Consider the following 26,076-nt stretch of genomic DNA (forward strand, 5'->3'; position numbering starts at 1 on the left):
TGGACCAAGAAGCACATTGCCAAGGGTATCTGTTCAGTAACACTTCTGATGTTTACGTGTGTATGTGTGTGGATACTTATTAGTCAACAGAACACGTGAGAAGATGTTGCTCTCACATGGGCCCAGAATAGTTGGAGTAACATGCTCCAGTTAAGACATTTTTGAATTTTCCACTGTTTCTCTATTAAAGAAACCATTTGGGGGGCGATATAGTTAGAAATTAATTTGCGTTTATTCAGTTTCCACAAGTACCAATTTTGACTCCTGTTTTCAGACAAGTTTTTACACCAATATAATCTGTTGAAACCATTAAAGTGGATCAAGGGTAGGAGAGCAGAGCACTGTTGTAGCACTTGAACTCCCAGTGCCTTTTTATATATATATATATATATATATATATATATATATTATAATTTAAATCAGTATCCCTTACCCCTTTGTAGTTTTTGATATTGGCCACCTGCTGATTCTATTAAAATGGGTCATTTGTGACAAAACTGACCATAAAAAACATATTGTATGTGAGCAAATGCATCCCGTTTGATGTCAGGCGTTACAAATGCCGTATCCGGGGTTTCATCACTATACCAACTTTGCTGTCTCAGGATCACTCCGAATAGAAATCTTCAGGCAAGGAAAAAAAAAAAAGAAAAAGAGAAATAAAAACAAAGGGAAGCTGCCAGAGCAGGTAAGAAGAGTGGTAGACTTTCATGTGCTCAAAAAACCCTTTGTTTATGTTTGACTTTGGAAGAAATGGCTTCTTTGGGTTTTTGTTAAAGTAATCAATCCCTGCACATAAACTCTTTGAAAGTGGAAAATCATAACTTCAGGCACTGAGGCAAACATTGTCATACAGAAACAATATCTGATGACATTAAGATTTGGTTTGCAGTTTAACTGAGTTATATAGTTAATTTTATTGTACTTGAGTTAATTCACCAGCATTAATTTAAATGAGTTAAGTACACTGATGTTAAGACTGTTCTAAGAATAATTCATTGAGGTTGCATTTGTAGCATAAGCAGATCCTTATAAGACCTGTTTAGCATTATGCTAAAATAATGCTGAATCATGTTAAAATATGTTAGTAAAAGTACATATTTCATATCTGAAAGTTCTCTTAAAAAAACCTCAGAGCATTTTGTGTTCTTGGAAGTTTTATGATATTGTGAGCATAGGCTGCAATGGGATTAAATTACTAGATTAGGTGTAGAAAATGTATTCTGATAGACAGTCATACTCTGTTACACCTGCAACCAACTAGACAACAAAGGGGGGGGGGAAAAGCATGATTGACATCAACTAGGCTCATAGATAAGCTGACTACTGGCTGTTCTTTTGTTGCTAGCACATAGCAGGTTAGCTGAGTAGCTCAACACATTTTAAACACGACTGGGAATTCCGTTTAAGCTTCTGGGTTTTATTACCTCAATACCTCAATATTTCCCCAGATTAACCTCAGCACAAACTCTAAAGAGATGTTTAATGTTTCAATCTGTTTCACTGGCTTTAAATACACTTTACTGTTTTTGCCTTTAGTTACTGGGACTTTTCATGAATCCATTGGTGATGGGTGTCTGGATGTAATTTTGTTGCGTTTTTCCACATTGCAGCAGTCTATTCTTAAAAATAATACCCAACAAATGAGCTTTTGTTTCTTCTTGTCTGTAAATGTAGGACTGATTCGCTGAAAGAAAGACCCAAAGGAGCTGGACTAAACTTTTGAACAACACTCAGTGTTTCTGGGAAAATGTTGTGGCCTGATGAAATAAAATGAGAATGTGTGGAAATGCAAATCAGTCCTTTATTTACAGGTGGCAAAATGGGGCCATTAAAGAAAAGGCCACCCTTCCTACAGCATAGTGGAGGATCCATAATGCTGTGGGGTTACTTTGGCACCTTGAATGTGTGCACCACAAAATCTAAACATCTTTCTGCAGTAACACTGAAGAATTAGGAAAATTTGCAGCTGATAAGTGGGGAAAATTTCCGTGGGAAGATGCATCTAATTGATGTCAGAAGCGTTCAGCGGGGTTATGATTTCTAAAGTCATGATTCTTGGGTGCCAATAATTTTCTTCAAGCCTTTCTTCATCTAGAAGCTGTGTTGTGAATTTTTTTTTTCTCCTCCATCATTCTGTTTTTAGTTTTAAGTTATCAATGAAATGAATATAGTGAGGAGTCCTTTTTTTTTTTTTTTTTTTTTTTTTTTTATTTTCTATTTTCTTTTAATTTTAGGAGATATGGTGAGAATTATTTGGGTGCCAATAAATTTGACCACAACCATATATTCAGATAAGCCTCTTCTCTGACATTGAATTCCTGCTAAAGGAATGGGGGTGTGGGTCTATTGCTTAGTGATATGATTTACAGTTAAACTATGAGCTAAAGAACATAATTGGATGAATTTTTTCAAAGAAATGGTGACCACTGTGTCCCTGCTATTTCACCATAGATTGGATACTATTACATTTCATTTATTCATTTAGCTGATGCTTTTCTCCAAAGCAACTTACAATTATCACAAGTTTACAATTATTTACCATTATACAGCTGGGTAATTATACTGGAGCAAAAAAAAAAGGCTAAGTACCTTGCTCAAGGTTACTACAGCCAGAGGTGGGGGTCAAAACTGTGACCTTTGGATCCAAAGGCAGTAGCTGTAACACCTACGCTACCAACTGTCCCTATTAATAACAATCAAGACTTTTAAGAATCTGAAAGTGCAAGGATTGAGGATTGAGACTTAGTTTTTTAAGATTGAGAAATGAATATGAGTCATGAGGATTTTAGGTTGGAAGTTGCCACTATAGAACGAATTTTGAGAAGGAAGGTAAAAAGCGAAGGCATGCATTAATGTGTACCTAGTAAAAATAGCTGTAATGTGCAAAACTGGGGCAATGAGGAAGATGGCACCACAGCTTGGTGGGGAAAGGGCTTTTTATTACTCACACTGACAGGTCAAGATCATTGTTGGCAGTCCAGACTTCCTCTATATTTCTGCCAGACTGATTCTCTGACAGCAGGGTAGGGATATGTCATTTCTGGTTAACTTTACCACCGTTCAGCACTTTCTCCACTTAAGGAAAAATAAATAATTAAAACATTTTGCATTATTGGTTTACAAATGCTTCCCGAAAGCCGGCGCAAATGCTGCCAAATGACCATCACCCTTTACAGGCGCTTTGAGCCAGTGTTGGTGTCGTTAGCCCACTCGTCCTTGGCGAGTGAAAACACGCGCTGCTGGTACACCTGGTACACCTGGGCCCCGAGTGCATCCGAGACATCAGGTGCGGCATGGAAAATCAAAGGTGTCAATCCTCATATGGCGGATCCCCCCACGCCATCACAAGGTGATGCCCTAAGGAGACTCAAAATAGTTTCCTGAGAGTTACGTGTAAATTAGTTTGCTGTCTGAAATGGCCCCTAGTGTTCCAAGGCTGATGGGGGTTGGTGTTGGTTTCCTTTTTTTCTGCCCCGACAGTTTTAAAAAAAAAAAAAAAAAAAAAAAGGTATTCTAAGGGTGAAATGTTTTGTCACTTGCAAGTTAATATGAAAAGTTTTTGCAAGTGTAAATGTAAACTGTCTCGTGTTGCCAGGAGGTACGTATGTGTAAATGTGCCTTTCTTCAGCAGTTTTTTTTTTTATTTTATTTTATTTTAAAGTATAGACTGTAAGCAAGTTAATATTTTTTTAGAGCCATGACAGTTTATGGGGCAGTTGGTTGTGAAGCGGTTAGAGCTGATGGCTCTGGACACAAACGTTCAAATCCAACCTCCAGCTGTAGTACCCTTGAGGTACTCACAAATTGCTCCAGTAAAATTGACTAGTTATATAAATAGGTAAATTTAACTGTGGATAGCTTCATATTGTAAGACACTTGTTTAAATGTTAGTGTACACAGTGTAATTGCGCTAGAAATGAGTTTTTGAATTTAGGTTTTGTTTGGAAAATAACATGTTGGTAACTATTGCACTATTAAAGTTGCATAACGTTGACTTTAACAAATAGCCACAACTACTGAATAAAGTTGCTTTAGAAAATTGTGTTGACTGTAATGGAAATGTTTTTGTTTCCCTTTCCTGCAGTAAATCAGTTTCTGCTGATGAATCAAAACCTTATGTAACTAATGTAACTGTCACAAAGCGGTTTTCCTGTCCTTGCTAATGGCATTCAGCAAGTAGAAGTGTGGTCAGCTATTATTTGTGAACAACACTTTTTCTTAGAATCTGTTCTTGCTTCAGTATGAGTTTGGAGCTTGCTCATTTGGCCCCTGTATGTTGAACTTGGTTGGAGGAATATTCTGGTTTAAACTTACCATATCATATCAGCCTGGTTCGAGCAATCAAACTATTTGATCTCATGCTGTACATTACCTGTATTCCCCCCCAGGGTTTTTTCATAGTTATGAGCAATTTACCTTTCAAAGTCTGTTTGAAGTTTTTGCCCAGTAGTAAGAGGGACTCTACAGAATTTGCTGGCATTTACTTGAGTCTCGTTCAAACGTTTGGTAAAAGCACCAGGTAAATGCTTTTCACTGATATTCTATGCCCTTGTGCTCTATATAGTGCTAAAAAGAATTCCAATTGCATCTGAACCCAAAAAGTGAAAGCACTGCGCTGAAAGCAATGCATCATGTTGACCGATTTGGTATTAAGCTTGTAAATTTTGAAGGTAAAACATTGCTGGAGGTGGTCACTGTGGTCTTCAGGTTTTGGTTTTTATGGAAAGGTTGAACCAGTGTTCAAGAGAATCTCAAGACCTTTACCTCCTGGTTGGCAGTTGTGTAAGACTGACATGTTAGTGATGGATATTGACCATGTGTCCTTGTTAATGTTTCCCGTTATCTCTGAGGTGGAGTTCGCACCCCCTAGTCTTGCTGTACCTACGATGGTTATTGTTTCTGCCCCTTAATGTAGAATTTGCTCAAATACATCAAAATTCAAGTAGCATTTACCCAATTATTCAGGTCACAGCTCTCAGCTTCTTTATCACTATAAAACAATGATCCAAGTTTTAAAAAAATGCTTAAGTGTATTTGTATTAGTGTTACCTTTTTCTTTGTACTACTTAAACTTAAATTCTTTAGAAATTAGTTGTTCAAGAGATGACAAAAATGATTAAGTACACATTAATGACTGGTGGCGTGAAAATATCATTGTTTTACTTCTGTAAGGGATAACACGTGAAAATGTTTCTTTTCCCCCCCCTCCATTTCTTAAACACAGCCTAAAATATTTATGGAGTCAAGCTGAATTGTTCAAAGGTACAACAAATCATTTTTGAATCAGTTCACCACCACATGAATTGTGAATGAAATCGATGCTTTTGCAGAAATTCACACCCTTTGCTAACACCTTCCATTACAGCTTAAAGTTTTGTGGTCTTTTGAATGAATCTTGACATTTTCCATACAAATAACTAAATGTTGCTGGCGCAGCTGATTCGTATTTATTAATATATTAATTTCTATTTGGTTCACAAAAAAATTATCTGGATGAGGAAATTATCAAGAATGGATCAATGCAGCAAGGGTGGCACAGCAGCAGTGCAGATAGTGCTGGTACTTCACCATGCCTGGGCAGTGGGTTTGGACATGGGTTTGAGTCCAGCTCAGTCTGTGTGGATTTCGCACATTCTTTCTGTTTTCACATGGGTTTCCTCCCACAGCCCAAAGACATATTTTGGATGAACTGGTGTGTCTTAATGAGTGTATGTGATTTCTCTGCAATCAGTTTGTGTTCCGACCAGGTTGTCACATCCTGTGCCTGTGCTTTGAACCACCGTGACAGTGCATTGTGCAAGAGGTCATCGTGATAAATGAATAAGTGAGGCATAACTTCATATGGATGTGGAAGGTTCAGCCTTGTTCTCACACAGACGAAATATACACAGAGATCCACACATTGTGCTTCAGTCTGGAAGCTTTTCTACAGCATCAGTCCCTCTCCTGCATTCTCAAGAATAAGTCCTGTGTACATGGACTGTCGAAAACTTGAGGAAAGCACAGTGTTTGCCTGTTGCCTAATAACTGTGCGTTAGCATAGTTTCTAAGTGCTTCACTGAGAGACTTGAAAAAACACTGTTGCCAAACTTGTTTCACACACAAATGGTCTCATGTAGTGATTATGTACTGCTGTTTGGTGTTAAATACTTAGTCAAAGCAGGATGCTTTAACTGGTCTTATTCTGTGGTACCCAGTAAGTTTTTGATTTCAAACTGGTTTCGGTACAGTTTGTATTAATATGTGCGCACTTCTGCATGATCCAAGATGCACGTGCTCTGCTTGTCTTGCAGAGATTTTGTCCTTGGTAATGACACAAGGCAGTGTGTCCCTCATGCTTCTCCTAACCTCATTAGCACCAAAGCCCCTCACAGAGCCAAAATGAGTCTATTTCATTAAAATTAATCGGTGAAAATGAAACTGCGCCATATGTAGCATTCACCTTGCTAGTTCTTGGTAACTCTTTACCCTACCTGATGTTACCCTACTCTGCCTTATATGTCGCTCAACTTTAAATTATGCACCTCTGGGGCTTCTAGACTTAAAATCCCTGTGCAGTAGTTTGGAGTCTGGTCTAATCAACACGGCGGTACCTTATTACCTGCCACACAAGATTCAATACTCATACATGTACATTTATAAATGTATGTGCATTTTACATTAGGTGCATGTGCCTGTGGGTTTTATTTGCACGTAATCGTTTACAGGAAGTGGCCGATATTGACATGTCATGGTTATTAGGGTCTTTCTGCGTGATACATGTTGATTAAAACCTTAATGTAATTATACCTATGTATCCCTAGTGTAAAACAGTTGTCACTCTGCCATCAGCAGAATGTATTGAGGTTGTTTGTATCAATAAAAATGTCAGAAGGGGAACGTCCGATCTGTTTGACACACACGTTTTCTAGCTTTTTTTTTTTTTCCTTTTTTTCTTTTTAAACGCTGCTGTGAATCTGACAGGCTATGGAGGTGAAGTCGCAGACTACAGCACCCGTGTGTTTCATCTCGAGGAAGAGTGGAGATGGATTTTCTCCTCCTAGACGGCATCAAAGGGGCCGGAAATTTTTAAGGCGATACAGTAATGCTGTTTCATTCAAGCACTTGTCTTTGTATTGTCACGAGGAAGTAGCGATATGTTGGAATAGACATAAAAGCCTTTGCGAATCTTTGAAGTGGGGTTTTTTGTCAAGGTGTTTGCCTGTAGAAATTAGTGTTTAATTTTAAGTTACCAGAAATAATGCTTGTACGAGGTCAGGCGAAAGGCCCCTGATGCGTGTGTATACCTTTTTTCCGGGAATCCTATTCGGTCTTTACAAAATTTCATGTCCAGGGATGTAGAGAATCAATTTTGTTCTTCATATTAGATTAATTTCTTGAGTATTGCTGTGTTGCTCTGGTGTGATAAGTGTTGTGTATACTTTGTGAATTGATCTTAAAAGTTCTTACCCATTACACATTGATCCAAAAAGTAATTTGCCTCTGATTTTTAAAGTTACAGACATTCCACAATAAATTCCAGGTCCTCTCTCAGCATAGCTCTAATGCTCCATTATTAAGAAAGCGGTGTGGTAAATTAGCTAAAATGTTACCTGAAAGTGTGTGTGTGTGTGTGTGTGTGTGTGTGTGTGTGTGTGTGTGTGTGTGTGTGTATAATTGCTTTTGTGCAGAATGTTCTCCGTGACAGAGCAAATAATGTAAATCTTGGCCGGAGAGCCTGGAGTTTAGGAAGAAGCAGATGTATTCTGAGGTAGACTCTAATCTCAAGTCTTAAAGTTTGTTTTCTCACCTATTTCTACTCAGGAAGCGGGACTTTTCTTTACTCGTTCAGTTACAGCCATGAGTAGTAGAATGTGTGTTTTTCCTCACAGAAACAGCTTGTTCTTTCTGCACTGTTTAATCTCCGCCATCAGTTTTCAAAGTAGATTTATCAATTTTGCTTGGTAACTTAAAAAAAGCTATGGATTATATTTTCAAAAAAAGTGGAAAAAACTTGAATACGCATACGTTTTTTTTTTTTAATGTAATTCCTGCTTTTACTGCTGAAGCTACCAGCAAAAGCATAATGAGAGGAACAATAAACTACCGCAGTTCTCACTTGTTCTCAAAACACACATTTTAAAATTAGTTCTTCCTTAGAAAAGATGTATTCTCACCCCAGCTTTCTCAGTATCGCCCCCCCCCCCATTTGCACTGCTGGGTTCCTCTGTGTTCCCCAGCACCACAAAAGTATCTTTATTAAGGTGACCTTTCAGAAAAGTAAATTTCAGTCGTACCCGGAATCACTCCTGAGCTGCGACCTTCCGCAAAGTCTTAATGCGATGCACTCAGTTGATGAGTGTGTCTTGCAGAGACAGATATGTTGACATGTACTGTACCGCTCAAAGATGCCGAAGTCCATTATCCTACCTTTGTTTCCAGCTAAGCGTTTTTATGGAAAAGAAAAGCCCACCAGAGGTAGAGGCTAAAAATAAACTCTGTCCTGTTTTTAAAGCAGATTTAAACCAGCAGACTTCACTCAAGGTATCAGTCAAATGTAAAGGTGTCATTTTGCACAGCACGGTGAGTGACAGCTGTTGATGGGCTCGCAGTGAGAAGTTGTGGTTAGCCGGCTGAATTTGTGACTCAACCTTCATATGTTCACATCTCACGGGAATCTTTACCCTTGAGACTGTCAGGATCTCTCTTATGCTGCCAGCGAAGTCTTTGCCCACCTTTCCCAGCTCCACCAAAAGGAGTTTAGGCAAAAATACGATCTAAATTCAAATGCTCGTTTTGCTCTATCTACCACACCGACTGTACGCTCTTGTAGTAGCTTTATTGCGACCGCTTCAAAGGGGGGTATGTGGACGAGGTCTTGGGGGTGTTCGTTAACCACAAGAAAGCTCTGGAACTCGGATGTGGATGTGAATGTGTAGTAACCAGGAAAGACCAAGAGAATGAGTAGCCCTGAAAAAGCCATGTGGCCTAGATGGAAACACTGGTTTCAGTGCTGGACTCTTGCCTGGCTTTAAGGAAAGTACCATTTTCAATACATCTCGGTTCAAGTAAAAGCTTTCCACAGCGACAAACGTGCTTTATGCTGCAAATATTGCCTGCTTATTTGGTCCACTAGGAGGAATTTAGTAACCGACGAGATGAAATGGCCATCCTTTTGTAGATATCTATCAATGTGACGCTACAGCCGTATGTAGTTATAGAAAGATGTTCCCACCCACCCAGCCACTTTTACATCTCTCGAACTCTTGTAAAACTGAGACGTACAGTTGTAGGTCTATTACAAAATGATTAAAAATAGCCTGGCTTCTTCCTTCTAAAATGAAACATGAAGCTTATTAAAGCAATAATTTAGATGTGCATAAGGAGATGACAGTATCCAATAATTCAACTTGATGCAAGTCTTTGAAAAATCCCATTTCCATGCAAATCATTACAGTCTGTCTCATGTTGGGGTTAATTGAAGCTCAATTTTTTGGGCAATTCCCACACACAAGACAGTAACATCCATGTAGTAGTTCTGTCTAGAATTAATATTTTACATACCTGTCAAATAGTACACAGACAGATGAATGTGGCACATTTGCTGAAAAGGAAGTAGTTTTATGTTGTCGTTAATTATTAATTTGTTGCTTGAGTATTTGCGCTGGAGCCGACTAGGGTAAGTACCTTGCTCAGGAGTACTGCATCAATAGCACAGAGTTCGGCTCCGTGCGGCAGCCTTCCTGTTACAAGATCGTGTCCTTAACTGCTACCCTACCTGCCGCCGAAAGCGGGAAGCTGGGGGAGAAGCGGCCCGTCTCTGCAGAGTCCCATTAAGATGTAGCGAAGAACAGGGGGAATCTGTAGCACTTAAGTCTTGGAGCTGTCGGTCTGCCAGGTCGCCGTCTCGTGATGTATGTTTTGTGAGCAGATGACCTCCTTGTGGAGCAACTGCGGGAGCTGATTTATTTGGCTCGCCCATTTGTCAGGGACAAGGCCCTACTTGAGGGGGGGACCTGCTGGATCTCGAACATTTATCGCACTACAGCCCCACTGTTGCCATTGTACTTTGGAATATGGGCCCTTTGTTCTTAATAATTACTTTTTATTTCGGCAAATTGTCTGCTGTACGGCTTTTCACTACTATCACCATGAGTTGGGTGGTTTTCGGGGTACCAAAAGCATTTTCTTCAGTCCCATCAGTTAAATGTTTTGTTTGTAAGGACCCTTGGGGCTTGGTTTGGTTTATGGACATGAACTCCTTGCTTCAGAGACTTGTAGGTAGAATAGTGTGGCATTAATATTCAGCTTGCTTCAGAATAAACTGATTATTTTAGTTGTTTGCCATTATTATTATAATTATTAAATAAGAATACAGATTTCTTTTTCGAGGTGTCTCAAAGTACTGGTAATAGTCAGTTTTCAGTCTGTGTATATGGTACGCTAACACTGAAACTGTTTTTTTTCCCCCCCTTTTTTAATAATTTCCACTGTTTGTTTGGTTTCGTTTGCACTTCTTAGTACTCCATTCTTAGTTTAGTATTTAACTACCATGAATTTCCAGTGTTGTAAAGGGCATCCTACACCCTGTTGGCAGGACTTGGCGTAAGCCAGACAGTGTTTTTACCGAGGGACTGACGTACATGTTGTTTTAACCATTAATAAATGACACGTTCATTTGGTGTGGCCCCACTGGTACGGAGTAATTTTTGATAAAGATGAATAATCCATGTTTCAGAAATCATGTGCCTCTTTCTCTCCTTCCCTTGCTGCCTTTTATGTGGCTAAAGATTGAACATGTCAGACTACATCAGGAAAAAAAATGGGGGGGGGGGGGTTCAGAGATGGTGTGAAGCGGCCCACAGCTTTCCCTCTATGTGAAAGCTGGCAAAGTGTCGCCAGGGAAACCCGTTCACACGGTAACAGGCTGTCATCCCCCCCCCCACACACACACACACATCCTCAGTTTGCCAGTCGCAGCCAAAGAAGTTTCTCTTCCAACCTTGATAAAGGCGTCAGTAGCAGGCAGCCAAAGCCACCCGTATTAATATTTCAGAATTCTAATTATTTGTGACTCCCCGGTTCTTCGGAGAGGGTTTGTTTAAATATTAAACACCTCATCTCATCCCTAGTCAAAGTGCTACTGAAATTCTCGGTCGTTCCAGCGGAGAGGGCTCCAGAGTGGAATTACTGACACGGCGCACTATTATTCTTCTCCCCTCTCAAAGACAAATTGCTTATTGAACTTCTATCCTATTTTTTGTTTTTACATTAAAGCAGTAATGTTTTAATCTTCACATATCCACCGCATACTGTGTGTGTGTGTGTTGGCTTTAAGGTACAACACGTTTTTGTATTAATCCCCCCCCCCCCAGTTTTCCATCAGTGTTGTCTACAGTTTAATTTCACCAGAGAAGTTGACAAACTAGGCAGCAGTGAAGAAATTAAATGAATATTTAAAGGGGAGTCTGGAGGTGGAATGGCTGACACCGCCGGCGTGTTAAGGATGCCCTTCTGAGAAACATGGAAATTGTGTATTTCGCAGTAGAGCTGGAGTAAGTGGGCTTTTGGTGACCGAACTTGGATTTTTTTTTAAATACAACTTTTAAGGAGATCATCTGCAAATACTATATCCGAATACTATAAACATCTCAAGATCCCTGATACTGTCACAGTTTTACATATTGGAGATCCTTTTAATTTTTTTGTTTTATTTAAATATGCAGTGTGGCAATAGTTCACGTAATCTTTACTGGGTGAAGTACTTAACAATCGGAGCAGAATTTTTCCATATGAAAGAAACACAATTATTCTTATTCTTAGGATGAGTGAATACGATTCTGAAGTTTTTTGGACATTGTGAAGAACTCTGGTCATTATTAAACACAGCAAATGGGTGATCACAGTTAGGATTTTATTTCCCCTCCCAGTTGTAGCATGGAAAGCTTTTGTCAAACTTAAAGCATCGTTTTCCCGAGATGATGATAATTGGTGTGAAGGAATCATGGGGAATTCAAAAGACAATTGTCCCTTTTTTGTCCTTTAATAGCTCTTTTGCTGTCATTGTGAGATACAAAGAACAAACTGTCTCAGGTTATCTGTAGTGAATGTTATAGCAAAGGAATATTGGTCCAGGGAAATGAAATATGACCCTTAAATATCCTTGGAAGGTTATTAAGTAGTTCTGAATGTGCTGTTGCCTTTATGCAGGGATGAAAGACTTAGTTATTCCTGAGTGGACCACTCGCCACATTAAATTTCCAAAGCAAAAACCTCCATAAATGGCAGATATTGCAGAACTTGCTTTGGCCTGTTTGTTATCAGTATTAGAACCAACTTACATGTGGTAAAAATCAACCCAATTTTCATATTATGTGAGAAGTATGGTAGGGTGGTGTAACGAGTAGCACCGCTGCCTCATAGTGCCTGGGTGGTGTGAGAGATCATGGGTTCGATCCCCACTTAGTGTGGAGATTGCATTTTCTGCCTGTATCTCCGTGGGTTTCTTCTGGGCTCTTCCGTTTCTTCCCGCAGTCCAAATACATGCAGCTCAGGGGAATTGGTGACTAAATTACCTGAGGTGTGTGAATTGGTGAGTGACTGTGTGCGTGGCTACCCTGCGATGTACCCCCACACAGCCTTGTACCCAGTGCTTCCGGGATAGGCTCTGGGTTACGGTGACCCTGCTTAGCGGTTACTGAATTGGGTGAGAAATATGGCAAAAATGAGGGCTTTAAATTTACCAGTTAATAAATTATTTTTGGAGGATAGCTTGTCCAAAGGAGGGTCACGCTACTTTGATTCCTATTGTGGAAATGGAGACATGGGGAGAACATTCAAACAGACAGAAGGGAATTTGAACCCACAGCCCAGAGGCTGTGAGGCACCAGTGCTACCTGCTGTACACCATTCCACAATCATGGCTTATATATCTGTAATTTTATTTTGTTGCAAGAATGTAAACAAAATATTTTTTAACTGCATAAATGATTTCTTTCTGGCTCCAGGTCTTGGTTTTGGCTCCGATGTGGTGGAATGACCTACCCCTTTCGCTCAGAACTGATGAATGTCTGTCCACATTTAAAAAGGGTGTTAAAACTCACTTCTTCCGAACTCACTTCACCCATGATCTCTTAAGTTCATGCAATGTGTAAATGTTCATACACTATCACCTTGAGATGATACCTGTTAATCAACAGATAAACCTTCACGTAGCTACTTCTGTAATGTAGCGTATATGTTTATATATATTTAAAAAAAAAAAAAAAAAAAACTGCAGTGTGATTTGGAATCGTGGATATTCTGATAGTTTTATACAGCTACTCATGTGATGTATACATAGTTTCTTTCCACCATATGAACCAAACTAGGCCTTAGAATCGCATGTCTGCATCTAAATCTCTCTTTCTGCTGATGTAATGCATACATATTTTTTGTGAGATGTACGTTGCTTTGGAGAAAAGTCTCTGTTAAATGAATAAATGTAAATGTCAATGTAAATGTTTTAGTTGGATTGCATTTTACAACTTGGACACTTGTGACATAATTACTGCACACTGATGAGCCTGTAAGGCACTGAAAAGTGATGGTTAGGAGAATAGTAGCTGCAGATGTTGCCACCTCTCTTCATCTTTGCCAACAAACTAAGTGCCTTAAGTTTTGAAAAGCTGAACACTGTGTTGACCCCTACAGCCAATGATAATATATTCCTAAATGTTCATAACACAAGCAAGTTTAGGGGCATTAGAGCCTTGAGTTGTCTCATCTACCTTAAGTGTCGGGGTGTGTATGAGCTATTAAGTGCTGTCAAACAAGGGCGCTTGGGTTTATGCTCTTGACACATTAAGACTTACTTGTTTTAATGTCTCAGCTGAATTCATAAGTAATAATGGATTATTGTAACAAACTTCGTTGTGTAATGTTAGGTGTAAGATGAGGGGAAAAAAACTGTTCTGTGTACAAAATAGAATTAGATACATTAATAAGCATATTTGTTGTGGATTAGTTTAATTTTAGTGTATTACTATAGAAACTTGCACTGCCGTTGAATAAATGCAGGGAGCATTTCCAGTGTCCAGTGACCTTTTGCCTGTACCAGCCAGAAAGCTGCACAGGTCAGCTCATTAAATTGTAAATGTTGTGTGGAGAAGCAGAGGGAACATAGTGGTGCTGCTAACACTGTACCCATGTGCTATTTTTGTCTCTGGTTAAAGTGATCAGCACCCAGGGGTTTCCAAGGAGTGCTGCTGTGGATCGTGCAAGAGGTTGTCATCGCCCGGCCGAGGAGAGGAATGCTCTCGTTTTGCTTCGCGGCTGTTTTGCATAAACACGCTTTCGCATCGGGCATCGGCGTGGGGCAAATGATGGATAAGGAGCCCTTGAAGGTTGAGGACCTCCATGCGGAGGACAACCAGCTCTCTGCCCGCAGCCACTCTGTATTCAATTGGCTATGACAAGTGCCTCTCCGCAGTGTCTCATGGCCCGTTCGTCCTCTCCCAGGACATCACGGCACAGGAGAACAGAACACACACTCATTTTTAGGAGCGTGCGTGAAGGACTTCCTGCGGGAGGGGACCTAATGGCAGAAGACCCCCGTGCTCCGCTTCGAGCGAGGCCTTCTCGCCACGCTGCAGCCAATCCGACAGAACGTTCACGCTGCGGTCAGTGTGGGGTGGGCAGGATTTGCTCCTCCTCCCGCCTCTCAGCGGCTCTTTATCCTGCAGAATTATTGAGTGTTGCAGTGTCACAACCTGACATGCAATTTTGTCATTGTGTTAACACGCCGCCTCCGTCCCTGGCGGATAAGGGACACATTGGGAGCCGTGCTGTCCTTTTACTTTTAGACAGGTGACCTTTCTCTCTCAGGCCCGAGCCGAGGAAGAAATTGCTTCCGTGATCTCCCGTGATCTTTTGTGTGGGATGTGGGGGCGTGCCCCCCCCCCCCCACTTTAGAAAAGCCGAAACTGATGAAATAATGGCAGCAGAAGGACACTAAGGTTGAACTCGGCTCAGCTACTTCTTCACCCTGCCTCCTGCCCCCCACCCCCGTTCCTGCTGTCATTTTTATTTGTGTCAGTCAAATATTGTTCCTGCAGGCAGATTACGGACCAGCCGTTTTTGCACAGACTTGCATTTGGAAATATCACAAAACGGTCCCAGGAATGATTGTAACTCGTGCGGTTTTCTCAGATACTGATCCCAGTGTTGAAAACTGCAGGTTAATTTCAAATAAAATGGATTGGTACGATAACTATTTGTTACAGTTAATTAAAAAAAATCCACTAAAGCAGGACAGATAACCATGTGGATGATTGAGCATTAAAATGGCCAATATGTGTGCTGCTGCGTTCTCTTTGTAGGAAAACATAACTCAAGATTGCCCTTTAATGCAAATCACTGCCACCTCGGGGCACCACATGAAATTCACCAAGTAAATGGTGCCTTTCCCCTTTTTGTGCAACGCTTGCATATTTATAGATTATGAAAGTGCACCGTTCGTAACAGGAAATAAGTTAGCTGACAGAAATTGGTTTGAAAGTTTGGAAGATGTATTTAAATACAGGCATGTGGTGTGAAACTCGTTGAAATTTTGCCAGCGCGGCTTCAGTTTGTCACTCGAGCAAAGAGATGAGGATTTACTTTTGGCAAAGTTGTCTCTCCGTATCGGTCTGTGAACAATACAGCCTCCACTGGAATATTCTTCATCAGAAAATGCCTGGAAAATGAAATCTGGGGAGGTTAAAAGAAGCACATTTTCCTAGGTGTGCTTTTTTATGGTTTTAATGCTAAAATGAGCAGAAAATGAAGCATTGTTTTTTTTTTTTTTTTTTTAAATTCCAGGTTTTAACAATGCTGAAGGTCCTTTTCCCTCATTTCCACTGAACATGAGCTCACGCATTTTGCTCACTGTGAGAAGATGCACACATTTTCAGGTTCACCTCCAGTTAATTTTGCAAGTTTTCTATTGATGCTGACCGGTGAGTTTAGACCAGCATTTCTAAAGTTGGTCTATGTGCATAAATTTGAAGCAGCCAGTTGACTTGCCTGCTGTGCCAAGTAAGCATTCGCGCTCACGCTGCACTTTGCGTTGCTCCCAGGGCTGCGTTAAATTTGCATCACGCATCATTTTGCCGTAATGTTAACAAGGCAGTCTGTTTTTCCAGTCAATCTTTTGCTCTGAGGCCTTCCGTTATTTGTATAAACTTGTTTCAGGTGGAGAACAGAGCAGAGGAACAAAGGAAGTGGATAGTGAAATAAGAGCTTTTTAAATCACGACATAGTAAAACAGAATGAGGAAAGACTGAGGTTGAGGGCAGTGGCTCAATACCGTTTACTATGCAGCGTGCTGACATAGCTCACAAATGGTGTATTGTGTGCTAGAGGCACAGTAAAAGCTCTTTTACTCAAGCACAGTTGGAGCAGTAGATAAGTGAGGGATGAGCCTGTTGCGTTACGATGCCGTGTTCCATGGGAAAACTGCTACAAGTTTCCAGCAAACTGAGCCAGAGCCATGTCATTTACCTCTTAGCTGAGTGACACGGTAAAAAAATGTACTCGCGCGTTATGTTACATGTGCAGCTGTCGTTTATTTGAAAACACTGAGAAAATTGCTGTTGGGCGGAGGGGGGGGAAGCCAAAGAAAACCCTTTCCCACACTGCCAGTATCAGATGTAATAATTACTCATTTTTGTCAACTCCTGATTCCGAACTTGATTTAAAAAGCCGATTTATGCAGTGAACTGGTAACCTTATCCTGACTGTCACGCGCTGGGGGTCTTCACTGAATTCAAAGCAGCAGCTGGAAAAATCGACAAGACCCTGACCTTTGTGCTCGGGAACTAGTGCGGCGATGACGTCTGCCGAGTGGTGCGTGGCATCAGTTCACTTCTGCCATGTGTTTGCCGCTTTCCAGCACTTCTGTGGTACGGTTGTCCTCAGCGCTGACTTCCAACAAACACGTTCGTGTGGCGCTAACAAGACGCTGCTAATGAGGAGCTCCCCCGAGCCGAGCCTCGGAACTCGGCGACTCCTCGTCGAGGCCCATGCCAGCGCCCACTACTGACAAGTGCTTCTGGCTCGCGCCATTTGACCTCTGCTCTTTGAAACGCCTCCAGTTTCTTTTGGATGCTGAAAACCAGGCTCATTTGTGCAGTAAATGAAACGAATAGGCGGCGCTCGGAGTGTCAGTCCTATCCATCTTGACTCATTGAAACTGAAGGTCGCCCATTTCATTTCTAATAGAAGTTTTTTTGATTGTTCCGATTGTTTCTCCACACTGTTTTCCCCCGAAGATTTTAAGCGAATTAAAAGTGCAAAATTGTGCTGCATCCTACTGTTAGATAGAGTTGAGCACAAAAGCAGTAAGTGCAGGACAGCTTGTAGCATTATCAAAGACACGGGTTCGAATCCCCTTCTTTAGCTGTAGAATCCCTGAGCCAAAATCCCATACCTGCTCTGCTTTAAATATGTATGGCTTTGACAATGAGTAAATAATTGTAAGTATATTACTATACACATCTCACATTGTAAGTTGCCTTGGATAAAGGCATCAGCTAAATAATAATAATAGTAGTGACATGTCGTCTTTATTTAATGTTTACTTATTGTACATGCACAATTAATCTTAATATTAGATTACTCTATATACACCCATGTGCACAAATGAGTGATGATTTCAGAATATTGAGCTATTATGGTGTATTTTCCAGCTCTTTTATGGTCCTTTTATTATAGTAACAAAAATAATGGTCTTAAGTACATTTTTCAGTTGAAACGCCATTACTTAGTTTAATGCTTTTTAGTTTCCATAAAAGTGTACATACTGCAGGCCTTACTGTAGGACATCTTTTCTGTGAGGAATGACATTACATCACATCGGTGGTTTACCTTTTTCATTCTTCCCGAAAGTGACCTGTGGGTGGAGCTCTCTTTATATGCTAGGGAACTGCTGGCCGTCACCTTGCTCTGCTCACTGCTGCTTGGGCGCCCGAGCTCCCGTGCTACATTTTATTTCAAAGTTAGCACAGCAAAGGGAGCATCTCATTAGGAATGAGAACGATCGCACTTTGAAACACAAATGCATTATTCTCCAAATCGCTGTGCTAATTCATTCCTCTGCCATCCGACCGAAATGCCGCCATAATTAGATTGAAATATCAGCAGGCTTTTGCAAAGCACTATATAACGACTCTTGTTTGAAGTGGGTCACACTCATTTTCATCAGAAGACGGTCTTTGGTAATTTTTATTTAGTGATGGATTTGGTGTGTAGAAAGGAAAAGCAGTAACTCTCCAGGCATTTGTGAAATTAAACATGAGGCAGCAGTTATCATGCTCCCCAAATATTGCTTCATTTCCACACAAAATTAATTCCTTTTTAATTAAATGTTTTTTAAACACTAAAAATTCAGTGTTCCACAATGATTTTTTTTTTTTTTTTTTTAAATTTGTGATGGATAACTGATATCTGAATTAATCTGAGAGCATAGCACAAGCTTTGCAACTTGGATTTTAATAAACTTGTGTTATCTTTTGGCTGCAGGATTATTTCGTTCTTCTTATGAGGGGCTCAAGTTTTCTCACCACCTCCAGTACCTCTGCACTCTGTAGGTAGTGTGTACCGTGGTGCACCCTTGCTCGTGCCAGGAAACACTGCACTAATCAGTTCCTCCAAAAGTCACTCATCTCAAAGAAAGCACTATTTTTCACACGATACCGGAGTTAAGAATCGGCGCTGCTGAGCGGGGAGACACATCTCCGGCCTGGAGCAGAGAGGAGGATTCTCTCACCTGTGATGGCTGACACCTCCCATGGAGGTGCTGCTGCGGGGATGATCCGCTCAAACCTGAATCACAACCTGAGTTCATGCCTACTTTTACAGACAGAGCCACTCTCAGAGACCCAAAAATAGTTGAAAGATGAAAAGGGGGACAATTTCAGTTGCACAAAGATTTAGATGTATAGGACACGCTGCATCCGGGAAACTCATTTTCTTTGAAGGTCAAGAAAATCAGCCTTTCTTGTGCAGAATTAATACTTACAGTAGCTGGTGTGTTACCCTAGTACAATGCAGGTGTCATATTCAGTGAAAGTCCACTTTGATATTTTGTTTTTTCAGTTGATTCTAAGGACATTTTTTCCCTTCCTGTTTTGGGATCAAAAAGCCAACACTTATCTTGCAGCACGAGTAAATGTCAATCTGGGGGCTGCGAAAGTCGGTAATTGCCAAACCAGTGCAGTACTTTCAGGGTGGCGAGGGCGTGGGCGGTGATATGAACAAGCGTGTCTGCCTATTAGCATATCACAGGGCCGACGTTCTAATTGGACCTGCAGCGAAAGCGAAATGGTCAAAGCACTTTTGCGCTGGCCAAATGTTTGCGAGGAACACATTAGCATAAATGCTACAAAATGTCCTCAATTAAATTTTTTAAGGGAAATTTAATTGTGGCAGTAATGGCATACTGTTCAATTATTTGTGTTCGATGGTGTTTAGCGTGTGCAATTGCCTTGTATTGATCTTCCAGCAGCTTCAGAATGCGAGTTGCTTCCAGGTCCCACGAACTTAAGTTGGAAAAGACCTCTGGTGCTCTGCCCATTATGTTGCAGAAGGATTTCAGTCAAATGTGTTTCCTTCAATTTTCACCACCTACAGTCTCTGACTATTAGTCTTTTTTTTTCCCTTTTGCATTAATCAATGACTTCTTGACACTCAACTGTTTTCTTTGTTTCATTTCTATGGTCTATGGGGGAGTTGTGGATCCCAAGTGGGAGAAGGACTTCCCTTCTCGCTTAAAAATAGCAGCAGATTTGGAAAGCGAATATATGAAGTGGCAGAATTTGTTTGTGTCTTTGTGTATGCTGTGTGATTTCTTATCTGCTGCTGGTAATTAAATGTTTAGGCCTCGGGAAATTAGTGTGAATGAATTGAATTAATTATTCATGTATCTGATGCCTTTGTCCAGGGCACCTTACAATGTTAGGTTTGTACACTAAGCTGCTTACAATTATATACTCATTTATCAGGCCAAGTAGTTTTTTTTACCGGATCAATTCACCATAATTAGCGTGATTAAAGGTACTAGAGTAGGATTTGAACCTGGGTCCCTTGATTGCAAGGTGACAGCTCTAACCACCCCACCATCTGCAGCCCCTAGTAGTAACTCAGGATTCTTCCTGTTGACCTCTTTGCAAATTCTCGAAAAGAAGTGTTTAAATTTCAGTTTACCAAACTGGATTCGTACGTGGTACACTGCCTCGACCTCTGCCTCGCGGTAGTACCGCAACTAACCACAGCTGTACCACATCTGGAAATATTCTTTGTGTCACTTAATAAGCAGTGTCAGCCTTATGAAATAAAAAATACTGTTAATTTGATTGTCTTAGCATTTTTTTTTTTTTAAACTCCTCACATTTCCATCATTGATTAAGGGAAATGTAGTGAAATCTGTTGTTTTGCTATACATCGATTTAAAATGATCCACTTACAATCAGCAAGTTGGCAGCTTATTAATACAAACTTTTCAGTAATCAGTGTGAGCGTCTGCTTGCTGTTTTAGCACATCGCCGTGAAGGAAACCGATTTCAAAGGCATGTCAGTCTCACTTTCCCTGTGGGGAAACTGTGCACTTTGCTGAGTCAGTGTTATGTAAACAGCTTCCTTTTAATTTCTGAAGGATACCGGCTTTGCCAAAGGTCTGAGGAAAGTCATCAATCGACTTGAAAGGGGCCCTGCAAAAATTGTTCCGAAACTTTTCTCCAGTGCCGCTTCAATAGCTCTGCTGTTTAGGAACTTCAGATCTGTTTGTCATTGTCTTTTATTTCCGCTCGAGCTGACAAATACCCCGTCATCGCCGCTAAAGAGCTGACTTGATTTGTCTCTATGCTGAAATCACTTTAGAACGCAGGTCCTGCCCACAAAGGCCAGCTTGTGCTTGACATGTTTTCCGAACGAACGGTGTTGGAGCTGTTGAGCGGCCTCGGAAATTCTCCACGCGACTGGGCTTGAAGTAGGGCTGCGGCGGTTTTGTTTCACAGTTGTCATTTGACAATTATTTACGTAACATCATCGCATTTACGCCACGATCAGTACATTAGATCCGTGTGTAAATATGAAGTGAGGCGAGGTAAACGAGCTCAGACGTGGCGGTAGTTAGAGCGACGAACATTGCGTAGCAGGACTTTCGTCAACACCTGTCAAGTCTCCTCATACTCAGGAGGCATTAGTGTGGAGTGGGAAATGGGCCCATTGTGTGTGGTTGGATTTCCAAAGGCTAGTTACATAAAACATATTAATCACATCTGCGCGTTGGTGTCAGATCGCTCAAGGAAGGTGGGGATCGGGGGGGATGCTCAACTGCTTGTGTAGAATTTCAAAGTCGTTCCGCTTAAAGAATTTAGTTTATTAAAATGTTCCACCAATGGACAGGATGCAATAATTATCACATGTCTTTGTTACAATAGTAGTCAGATGTGAACCCCCCCACCCCCCTACCTCTCTCCCCAACCCTCCTGGGTCCTGTTCTTTATTATAGGCAGATTAAGAATAAACTTTATGTTTCGCTCTCTGTTCCTGTTTGGCAAGAGAGGCTCCTGTGTGGCGATTAAACAAGCATGTATGTTCTTATCTTGCAGCTCACAGCCCGGTCCCTGCCGGTGGTGCAGTCTGATGAACGACTCCAGCCTCTGCTTAGCCACCTCAGGTATTTCTTGTCATCATCGGCGGTGTAAACCGCGCTTTTTTTTTTTTTTGCCCATTGTCTATGATACGGTTAAGGTCTTTAGTAATTAGGTAAACAGCGAGTATTCAGGACTTCCAAATTAAAGGTCATTCATTTTTCTGTCATTTCTTCATAAACTGAGACCGCGGGGATAAAGAATTGCTCTGCGACTTCTCTATCTCAAAGGCACAAAAGACGAGGATTATTTTGCCTCTCGCTTGTTCGCAGTCACAATTCTATATTTAGAGGCAACCTTTTACAAGCCCTTAGTGGCAATTGCATGCGAAGGAATTTCACATATCCCCTTTTTGTGTCTTGTGGTCTTTATGGCTTTTACCCACTGAATCGATGTAATCATAAGTTTTCGTACTCTGCTCTTTTTATCCTGTCATGCGATGCTTCCTTCTTGGACGCTCCTTTAGCCGAAGCTCACCGCAGCATGGCTGTCTTCTGGGACGTCGGCTGTGTCCGTGGCCGCCATTGTGCTAATGGATGGAGAACAGCTACGCTAATGTGTGAGGCCAGGACCGGCCAGTCTCGTTCATTATTTTTAGCACTCTGTGTCCGTCTGTCACGCCATTGGACAGCATATAGCTCTGGCTCATTCCTGTCTTGTGCGAGACAGCAGTCCCAGACCACCTGTGGGCCTTTCTCTGTAGAGCTGGAATGATACCTCCTGGGCCCTACAGGCATAAAACACAAACCAGCACTTGCCCAATGACACTCTTGGGACTGGCGCCTAAGAAGAGTCTTTAACTTTTCACGGCCGTCCAGCTCCGCTGCGTCCTCGGGCGATTCCTGGCCGCTCGTTTGGCAAGGCTTGGGGTAGGAGGGAAACAACGCCGGTGCTCCCTGAAGACACCAGTACAGGCAGCTGTTTTATTTACCGCCGATGAAACTCTGAAAGGAGACTTAATTGGATGCGCTGGCGATGGTGCCGACACTGAAGTGACAATGGCAGAATGCTGGCTGCGGCGCTCCGTCACCAGGGCACGCTTGCTGGGCCAGCCAGATAAAGCCACATTTCACATCAGCCCGGGTCTCCAGTGCAAGTGCGCACCCCCATGTGTTTGCTTGCTTTCTTCACCGTGAAAGGAAAGCGAGAAGGGATTAGGCCCCGAACACATGCGTGCAAATATGCACTCTGCTGCAATTTGGATCCCGGCAAATAAGCAACCACTGTAGGCTGGTCCCACATCGAACGTACCGTAAATTTTTATTGGACCTCATTCGCCATTTTCTTTGCTTTTTGAGTCCTCGCTAGAAAGGAGTTTACCACTAATCTGCTATTCACCCTGTGAAAAGAATGGCTTTTGTGCCAACATGTGACACTTTTTCATTTATAATGGTTCCAGAGGAGGATGGTATCCTGCAGGCCGACAGTGCGCTGGCTGTGAAACTTTGCGTAAGGTCCTCAGTATGTCATGTGAGAACAGTTACTAACCAGTCCAAAGGAACAGAAAAAGTAATGTCAGTTGAAGGTCACCGAAATAGGCCCTTTACATCTGAGCATTAATGTAGATGTGGGTTTGTAAATGAGCGCTGTAACAACACCATAGCTTCTTCACTTGGCACTTCAGGACCTGCTCCTCATCAGTATAACCGATGACAGATATGGTCTTTGTCTCGCAAGTGTTGGTTGACTCGCTGCTGTAGCTGTGAGGAGTTTGATCTGTGTCAAAGTGGTGGGCAGCACTCAACATCTGCTTCAACAGGGAATTATTAGAGAAATTTCACATTAATAAATGCGTAATTATAATTATATTAACAATATTTTTGTTTTGACAAGGCAGAACATTCAGCGTTTGCCATACATATCTCTGCAGCTGTGTAATGCATGCAGTTTTTTACATTGCCATTTATAATTAGATTTATTACTTCATAAGCCAAGTATAGGTGAGACAGCCTCTCATCTTCACTTAACCTTAGTTAATGAATCTTAATTAGAATCATTGACCTTGTTACCTTAAAGCCTGATTACCCTGTTGTATCCAGATTGGTGAGTAGGGTATGTAGAGTTTTTTTTTTTTTTCCTCCTCCTCGTGAACAATTAAGACGTCAAGATGACCATGGCAAGTACAACTAGAAATCGTCATCAGTTTGGTCATTCTCATAGCTGGTGCTTTCATTTATTTCTGGACCTTTTAGCCAAATAACACCTGAGTGGGGCCACCAAGCCTTCACCCTGTCTCACGCCGCTCTGCCTGGAAGGTAATACAGCTTCCTGTAATGTCCTTGTCTATGGGGACAAGTGGAGTGGGCCGATAGTTCTCATTCTGCCCTCCAAAGTCACAGCTGGACAAGTGAGAAGGTAAAATATGTGTGAGTATCAAGCCTTCTGGGGCCCTTGGCAGTGTTCAGAAACAGGAAGATACAATGTTTAAGATCCTCTGAGTAAGTAATATCCTTCAATCCAACCATTATCAATAACCACTTGTTTAAAGGAGGGATATGGTGATCCGGATCCCACCCCAGAAGCTTAGGGTGTGAGGCAGGCATGGGATACCAATGTACTTGAAAGGAATCACACATACACACTCTGCAGGGCAATATGGAGTCACCAGTTTACCTGAAACACATATCTTTGGACTGTGGGAGGAAACCAGAGCGCTCAGAGGAAAGCTATGCAAACAAAGGGTTAAAATGCAAGCTCCACCCACACTGAGCCACATTCGAACCCAAGTCCAGTCTTGCAGTCCAACTCACCGCAGTGCGGCATCGCTCTGAAAAAATGACAGCTCATGAAACGTGGTCCAGTAGACGATGAGGAATAAGCAAATTCTGCCGTGTGGCGTCTTCCGTGATGATGGGCTCTTTTTGCAGGGGGTGGCGGTGTGGGAGGACTATAAAAAGCAGGTTCGCCATTGAGGTGTTGATGCAGTCGAGCTCCCTGTGGGGTCTACAGCAAAGTGTGAGTCTTATTGCCAGCATCTTTTGGTAACATCAGCATTCCTGTCTGTTTGTTGTAATGGAAGGAAAGCTGTGTGGCGCTTTCATAAGGGGCACTTGTTCTTTTTTTATTAATATAATTCATATACAACCGGGGCAGAAACGGCTTCTCGTAAGAAAAGCGTTTGATGCGTACTTGGACTCGGCTGGGAAAATTAAATTTCACATTCACTCTTTTACCTTTTTAGTGATGTTTTTACAGTTTGCCACGCCTTTTTTTTACCCCCTTTGTTTTTGGATAGCATTTTAATGAATCTGTGGAGACATCTGCCCCTCTGCTCACCACCGCTCAATTAATCTACAAGAGGTGATCCGTCTTGACGCCGTAGGAAACGGGCTGTCATTAGGAATCACCCCCCGTTAGCACGGTGGCCTTGCCCTCGGGGGCTAGGGCGCAGGGGCCCTAGAGAACTAAGCGCTCCGTAATGTGCTAAACAAGCACTGCTGCCGTCACCTCTAAGCTCTGATGGATGGGACGGAAATTGCACACTAGAGGGAAATGACTGGGGATGGGGGGGCATAAATGGAATCCTGTGTGCCAGGTAGGAGAAACTGTGCTTTCACAGGAGGCAACTGCAGACAGCCTCACCTTGCGTTACCGCTGAGGACACGAGGACGTCGAGCGCTGAGGAACCCAGTGCCAATCAGTCCCGCTGTGCCGTGTTACTCGTCAACACGTTGTGTGCTGGAAAGTAAAGGGTTACACTTTTTGTTAACTTAGTTCAACAGCTGTGTTTGCCTTTTTTTTAATTCTGTACCTTTATTGTTCCATACAAGTGAGGAAATGAAATCTGTTTCATTTTTGCAGAACTCATAGGCAAATAAGACAGATTTTGAAATAAATAAAGCAAATGTGGTAAAATAATTATTGTAATTGCATTAATTACCCTAAGTCATGAAATGGTTGAAGAGGCTCATATAGCCAGATGCTCTTCAGTGGTACAAATGGAGCAACTGATTGAGGTCAGAGGTGGTGGAAATACCCACATACATGACACGGGATGTGTTTGCTTGAATCTTTACATTTGGCTTGTCTTCGTGTGTGATTTTGACGGTTTTGTTCTCTCTTCTCACCTCACCCTCCTTCTGCCAGCCATGCCTACGTGGGTCAGGATTACAGCATCCAGAAGAACATTGGCAAAATCTCCTTGGAACAGATTGATTCGGTATGTGACATGTATTTGCATTCGTTGCTCCGCAACTCCTACGATAGATAGCTAGGGAGAAGAAAAACCTAAACACGATCTCCTTATGGAGAACCGCTTGTGCATACTTTATTTTTCAAGACCATGAGACAGAGGTCGTGCTGGAAGTTCATTCATTCAACTTACTTCTGTTAAAACACATAGTTATGTAAATATCGACCAGAACTACAGAGCGGTAACTGTTTACCACTCTGCCCTTGGAAGTGTTAAAGGCAAGCAGGTGCA

At 41.6% G+C, this 26,076-nt stretch overlaps 1 protein-coding gene across 3 annotated transcripts in view; it reads left to right on the plus strand.

The window, feature by feature from the left end:
- prim2 (DNA primase subunit 2) overlaps positions 1 to 26,076 on the plus strand; it is a 64,133-nt gene that overhangs the window by 13,695 nt on the left and 24,362 nt on the right. For all 3 annotated transcript variants that reach the window (XM_018749244.2, XM_018749246.1, XM_018749245.2), the window contains 2 exons: positions 21,612 to 21,679; positions 25,740 to 25,812. In XM_018749244.2, coding sequence (XP_018604760.1) covers positions 21,612 to 21,679; positions 25,740 to 25,812 — 141 coding nt within the window. The remainder of the gene's footprint in view (positions 1 to 21,611; positions 21,680 to 25,739; positions 25,813 to 26,076) is intronic.

This window comes from Scleropages formosus, chromosome 4 (genome assembly GCF_900964775.1).
Source record: "Scleropages formosus chromosome 4, fSclFor1.1, whole genome shotgun sequence".
NCBI classification, from domain to species: domain Eukaryota; kingdom Metazoa; phylum Chordata; class Actinopteri; order Osteoglossiformes; family Osteoglossidae; genus Scleropages; species Scleropages formosus.